Source organism: Triticum aestivum, chromosome 5D (genome assembly GCF_018294505.1).
Source record: "Triticum aestivum cultivar Chinese Spring chromosome 5D, IWGSC CS RefSeq v2.1, whole genome shotgun sequence".
Lineage (NCBI taxonomy): Eukaryota > Viridiplantae > Streptophyta > Magnoliopsida > Poales > Poaceae > Triticum > Triticum aestivum.
Window position 1 is genome coordinate 434,396,126 of NC_057808.1, and position 6,777 is coordinate 434,402,902.

Sequence of the window (6,777 nt, forward strand, 5' to 3'; positions counted from 1 at the left end):
GTCTAGGAGAAGTGCCGAAGTGGGCTGGGGTGCTAGGCCCCTAGGCTGGGCTAACTAGCAACTCTTTTGGTAGTGGCTTGATTTGAACTAAGGATCTCATGTCAAATTTTTAAAAATTAGCGAGCTAAATGAGTTAGCTCGTGAAACTTGTTTGCTCACCCGTTAAGCTCGTTAATCTTAACGAGCAAAAAACATTGTTCAGCTTGGTTCATTAACTAACGAGCACGAGCCGACATGAGTCGAACTATCGAGCGCTCATTATGGTCGCGAGTTTCGAGCTTTTTGTCCAGCCCTAATTAAAAATCAACTGCAACAAACTCCAAAAAACTTTGTGAGAGAGTAAGAGCAACCCAAAGAGAGTAAGAGCAACTTCAATGGGGCGACCCATTTTGTCCGCCCGTGTCCATTTGGATCGGCGCGGACAAAAGTGGCGGCCCAACGCGCCGACCCAAACGGACGCGCGTCTGTTTTTCGTCCGCGGGTTACCCATTCCAGGCCCAATTTTGAGCCGGATTTGCGTCGGCGCGGACACGAGACGGACGCGCGCGCGCCTACTCCTCTCCCCGGGCCCGCCGGTCGGTGGCAGCCACCAACATTCCCTCCATTTTCCCCAAAAACGCTCCCGCCCGCGTGCGCCCCCGCCCCCCAACCAGCCATGGAGGACGCCATCGACCTCGACCTCGACGCCGCTGCCGGCCTCGCCTCCCTCGCCTCGTCCGGCGCCGTCGCCCCCTCCGGGAAAGGCAAGCCTCGTGCCCCGCGCAAGACCGCCGCGGCGACCAAGCCGAAGAAGGCGCTGACGCCCGAAGAGCGGGCAAGGGAGTCGGCCAAGAGGAAGGGCCGGAGGCACGCCGCGGACGCGAGGGATGAGGCCGCCGCCGCGCAGCAGGAGTTCACCAACGCCCGCGTCGCCGCGGCAACGAGGGAGGCGCTCTACATGCTAGGGGTAAACCCTAGCCAGCACAGCGTCCTCCAAGCCGTCGTCGCCGCGGCCAACACCGGCTCGTCGACGTTTCCTCGGATGGTGCTGCCCGACTCACCCCGCTCGATGGCTTGCAACCCGGTCCCCGGCTTCCACGTCTACCCGCAGGCCTCCCGCCTCTCCAGGGAGTGCTCACCCGGCGTGAGCGTGGTCGCGCCTTCCACGCCCGCGCCCGCGCCCATCGACCTCAACGCCACCCCGGTGGTCGGTGGCTCGTCGTCCAGCGGCACAAGGAAACGCGCGCGACAGACGCCGGCGGGCGGGCTCCCGGACGCCCGTAACCTGTTCGAGGAAATGTCGTCCGTCGTCGACGAGGACTACATGCAAAACCTCATCTTCGAGGGTGGTGCGCCGGGCGCTGGCTACGATCCTGACGAGACACAAAGCCAGGACGGCCGCGGGGCGTTCACGCCGGCCGCTGGCTATGATCCCGATCAGGCGGCCTTCATGCGTGATCAGGTCAGCATCGACCTGGACGGCTTCCCCCTCGACCACGAGTTCCCGGAGGACTATGAGCTAGAGGAAGAGGACGAGTGCGACATCGAAGTGGAGCCTTTGTTCGAGGACGAGCTTGCCTACCAAACCGCCGGTCCTAAGCCGAAGCGCAAGAGCAAGCGCATGAAGGCGTACACAGCTGCCGAGGACAAGCTTCTTTGCAAGTGTTGGCGAGACATTGGACAAGACCCAAAGACGGGCGCCGAGCAAAAGCATTCGACCTTTTGGACACGTGTGCACCGCGAGTTTCATGAGCGCAAGAAGTTTCCACCTTACCAATTTGTGAGCACGCGCGGGTGGGTCTCCATTTCTAAGCGGTGGAGGGTGATCCAACAAGAGTGCAACAAGTTTTGCGCCACCCTTGAGAGCGTCAAGGCCCGCCCCGTGAGCGGCATCGGCGTGCAAGACATAGTATGATAGCAAGCAAGCCGCCCTCTTTTGTGCCATCAAGATCATTTTTTTACGTCTTCATTTGCTATCACTTGCCCATATGCTTGCATGGAAACATTTTGTAGGCATTTCAAGCTTTGGAGGCATTCAAGGTTCAACACAATGGCAAGTGCTTCAACCTCTCCCATTGCTATCGTGTCATCAAGGACGAAGAGAAGTTCAAGGCACAATATGCCGCGCTCAAGGCACGTGGGGGGAAGGGCGCCGCGGGGGAAGACCAACTCCAAGAAGGAGGACAAGCGAGATGCGGCCACCAACGCCTTGATCGCAAGCGTGGACGGCATGATGAATAAGAAGGACTCAAGGGAGGAGGAGCGCCGGTGTTTCAAGGCGGAGCAAATGGATGCTTTCATGGAGATCCAAAGGAGAAGGCTTGATCTTGACGCCGAGAAGCAAGCCAAGATGTTCGAGCTCGAGGCGGAGAAGCAAGCCAAGATGCTAGAGATCGAGGCCGCCAACGCCAAGACAAAGGCGAAAGAAGTGGCTCTTGCAAGCATGATGACCGGGGTGGAGATCATGAAGGTGGATCTCAACGCCTTGTCGCCAAGGAAGAGGATGTGGTTCGAGAAGATGCAGGCCGACATGCTCAAGTTCGACGACGAGTGATCTTTGGCGTCGAGGGCCATCTTTTTGTATGCCGGCAGGTGTGCCGGCATGACCACGGGAGCCGCGATGGCGTGGTCGAACTCAAGTCCCACCATTTTTTGTGTGCTGGCATGTGTGCCGGCTGGCTGGCGAGTGCGCCAGCATGAACTGTGGTGTTTTCTGAAGCCGGCATTGTATGCCGGCGCTGGCATGGTGCCGGCATGAGACATGGCCGCTGGCATGATCGGCCGTGGGCCTTTTTTATTTAAAAGTTGAATGCGGACATGAAATGGGTCGGCGCGTTGGACGCATTGCCGACCCAAATGCAAAACTTTGCGGACGCCGGGCGGGCGGCCGACCCAAACGGACAAAAAGCGGACAAATGCGCCATCCGTTTGGGTCACCCCATTGAAGTTGCTCTAAAGTGTGTAAGATATTAACAAAGTGATATCTATTTACAACTGACTACACTATACATGCTGACTATAAAATTAACTATAAATAATATGTCAATAACATATAGCCAACAACTTGCTGTACTATTAACCATGCTCTAAGTAACATCGGAGCCGCCACGCAGGGTCGAGACAATGATAAAGCCAGCGAACAGTATAACATAATGCGCAGCTCTGAATAAAAGCAGGTTGAAGACAAAAGCGCCCACCACTGGATATTGTTGGCTGATACGCCTGCGGACGACACCACCTTGGCGTCCTCTGAAACCGCATTGCCACAGGAACTTGCACATTATGAGGTGCGACACCGGAGGGCTGACAAAGGCGGAGAGCACGATGAAGAGCACGACAAGGACGAGATTCACGACGAAGACCCTGATGTCGTAGACCCCCACGGCGCTCGTCACGGCTGCTATCGCCGCGTAGAATGCCAGGAGCATGCTGATCAGGGACATCCATATGCAATGCAGTGCCGCCGCGAAGCTTTTCCACGACCGGGCGGAGCGCGAGGCCTTGCCGTAGACGAGCAGGACCACCGCGAGAATGGAGGTCACCAGGGCGACGCTGTCCAGGATGAGGAAGCATTTGAAGATGGTCATCCTCCGGAGGACCGCCATCCCTTTTGTGTTCCCCTCCTGCTCGTACGATCCGGGCAGGTTGTTGGCGGCGGTGAAGGCGACGCCGGCGACGAGGACGGCGACCACCGCGAGGCTGTCGGACGTCTTCTCTATCGCCTTTGTTATGTTGCGGCTGTCCCATCGCTGCACGTGGTCCCGCCTCTGCGGACGGAACTGCGCCCCGAATGCCGTCAGTGTCACCACCAGGCTCACCATGGAGTAGAAATCAGTCGATTTCGCGGCGAGGTCCAGCGGCGTGTGGCCGTCGTTGTTCGTCACCTCGGCTCGCACCTGGCCCGTCCACAGCAGGGCCTCCGCGATGGCCGGCTCCCGCGCGGCCACCGCCAGGTGGAGAGGCGTGTTGCCGTCCCCGTCCTGCGTGTTCAGGAGGCCGCCGCCGCCCAGCATGGGCTTCTTGATGGCGAGCCGCACGACCTCAGAGTGGCCTCCCATGGCCGCGGCGTGCACGAAGGTTCCGCCGCGGTCGTCCTGGAGCTCGGTAGCGTCCGGGCAGGCCTCTATCAGCGCCCTGGCGACGCGGGCGTGGCCCATCCCGGCCGCGACGTGGAGAGCAGAGAGGCCGGCAGAGTCCCTCACGCGCACCGCGCACGGCGGCGACGCGCTCAGGATGGCACCTACGACGGAGCGGTCGCCGTCGGAGGAGGCGAAATGGAGCGGGGTGCTGCCCGTGTCGTCCGCTTGGCTAGCCAGGGATGGGCCGCGTGGCTTCCACTCCAGGAGCAGGCTAACCATTTCTAACAAAGTTCAGATATATCAGCCGAGTTTCAACAAATACAACGGGATCAAGGGGGAGCTCGCTGGCTAGCTGACCTGAGCCCTGGAAGACGGCGGCATGCAGCGCATTCTGCGAGCTCGGGCCGGCAGCCGACGCGTCCCTGCAGTTCGTCGTTATCGCTCTGACGGCGGGCACCGACCTGCTCATCACCGCCAAGTACAGCGGCGACACGCCGGCGTCGTTGACCTCGGACGCCAGCCCGGACGCCGCGGAGACCATGGCCTCCACCGCCACGCCATGGCCGAGCCTCGCTGCCAGATGAAGGGCCGTGTCCCCAGCCGCGTTCTTGCACCACAGCGTGCTCTCGTCTCCGTAGTCCATCGCGAGCTGGACGAGGACGGACACGGCCTTGCAGTGCCCCGCCCTCGCCGCGCAGTGCAGAGGCGTGTCGAGAGCAGAGTTCTGTGCAGAGAGCAAGCTCTTGCCCCCGAAGCTGACGAGATCGTGGATCAGCTCGTCGTGCCCGTGCTCCGCGGCTAAGTGAAGAACGTTGTTCCTCTTTGCGCTCACCTGGTGTATGCCTGAAGCAATTCAATATATATGTGGTTTAGTTTCCTTCCTAAGAAAAACATTTGTGTTCCCGTTTTGAATGAAATTTCACATGGAATTTCGAAATCTCAGTTAAATCACTAGGCACCAAGATGTTCGCATATCGGCTAAAATGTATCGATCACACACTTTTTCCTTTTGTTTGCAAATTACCGGTGACACATGAATTGGGCCAAACCTAGACATTGCTTGAACTTTTGCCAAATTTGCTCAAACTCTGGTAGGAATTCGAAAAAAAAAAGATCAGATAGAAATTGTAGCAATTCGGTCGAACCGAAAGGGAACCCAAGCTTCCATAAAGTTTACGATTTACGGTGGTGTTCAAATAATCAAATGTGGACCTAATGGGTGTGTGCTTGAACTTTGCCTGCAGTTGACCCCCTCCCCGTACCAAACCTGCCCCGATGGCAGTGACTCAAAATTGGTTTGACCATGATCGGTGTGAACAGAAAAAAAAAATGCTCTCAAATGTGTGAACGTACGGATGACCGGAGATCCAGCAGCCAGAAGTTAGGTGAACATTACGAGCAACCTGATGAAATGCCCTTCTTTTTTGTTCTATAAAACGAAAGAATGCACCCTTTCTCTCCAAATCCAATTCGCATGAATAAAATGAATCCAAATTTCAATTGTACTGTAGATGAATAACTGTAAGTTTGAGTGGGTATGAGATTAAAATAACTTCAAAAGCCCTGGCCGGAGAACCTGAGGTTTGACTTTGACCGGCGAACAGAAAAAAAAATACTCTAATTATGTGAACGCACGGATGATCATAGATGGAACAGCTAGAGCCAGCAGAGAGGTGAACATTACCAGCAGCCCGATCATCGGCAGGAGCGCCGCCGTAGTGCGGTCGCCGAAGCAGCGCCATGGCCTCCTCCTTCTTCCCCCCGCACACGGCGAGGTACAGCTCGGAGCTCATCGCGCCGCCATCGCCCGGCTGCGACGCCGCTGCGCCATGAGTCGCACTGAGCTGGATGGTGTGCTGCCGGAGGTCCATGGACTGCTCCGATCGGATCAGAGGCGTCGCCTGAAGCAGCGAATGTATGGCGTGCCCGGCGACCCGGATATATAGCGAATGGCCGTCAAAATGGAGCAACGGGTCCGTGGTTCAGAGAGCACCACGGATGCATATGTAGCAAGTCGTCGGCGCGTCGCCCAAGCAAGCAACCTGCGTTCGTTTTTTCAAAGGCCTGCTGCCTGTACTGTACGCACGTTCCGGCAGCATTCGAGGAAGCCAAGCGCAAGTTTGTGACGGCGGCTGTGGACTGTGGTGTGCACACGAACTGGCAGGTCCTTCCTGCGCGTGAAGACAATTCCTTAAGAGCAACTCCAACGGGATAGTTTTACAAGCCCGAATATAAATTATTATTTTTAAGAAATGAATATAAATTAAATTGTTCTCACATAGTTTTACAAACCAAATAAAAAGGATACATCTATTGGTTGCCAACATGGGCCCACATATGCTCAATCAAATCATTTTGTAGTTGCATGTGAGTTTCTCAATCACGCATTTCATGATGAAATCGGGTGAACTGTTCAAACGGCACACCATTCTCACCCTGAAACTGAAACCCTTAATCGTAGATATGTTCCGGGTGCTCATCTTCTACGATCATATTGTGCATGATCACACAAGCAGTCATCACCTCCCACAGCTTCTTCGTGCTCCAAGTCCTAGCAGTATACCAAACGATGCCCCATCAAGATTGCAAAACACCAAAGGCACGCTCGACGTCCTTCCTAGCACTCTCTTGCTCTTGGGCAAATATTTTCCTCTTCTCTCCGACGGGGTTGGGGATTGTCTTCACAATAGTGGTCCACTGAGAATAGATACCGTCACCT

General features: G+C 56.3%; 1 protein-coding gene across 1 annotated transcript; it reads right to left on the minus strand.

Annotated features, from left to right (window-relative positions):
- Nucleotides 1-2,992: 2,992 nt before the first annotated feature.
- LOC123125317 (ankyrin repeat-containing protein At2g01680) lies at nucleotides 2,993-6,044 on the minus strand. Its single transcript, XM_044545830.1, has 3 exons — nucleotides 5,743-6,044; nucleotides 4,416-4,901; nucleotides 2,993-4,339 (listed from the first exon to the last, which is right to left on the minus strand). The coding sequence occupies exons 1-3, from the start codon at nucleotides 5,927-5,929 to the stop codon at nucleotides 3,066-3,068; spliced, it is 1,947 nt and encodes a 648-aa protein (XP_044401765.1). The 5' UTR covers nucleotides 5,930-6,044; the 3' UTR covers nucleotides 2,993-3,065.
- Between the last annotated feature and the right edge of the window lie 733 nt (nucleotides 6,045-6,777).

Bases quoted from the DNA above. Each gene is read 5' to 3' on its own strand.
- LOC123125317 (XM_044545830.1), bottom strand. From the start codon at position 5,929: ATGGACCTCCGGCAGCACACCATCCAGCTCAGTGCGACTCATGGCGCA. The intron at 4,902-5,742 runs GTAATGTTCACC...GAATTGCTTCAG, and splicing joins TGCCGATGATCGGGCTGCTG to GCATACACCAGGTGAGCGCA. The intron at 4,340-4,415 runs GTCAGCTAGCCA...GAACTTTGTTAG, and splicing joins CGCCGTCTTCCAGGGCTCAG to AAATGGTTAGCCTGCTCCTG.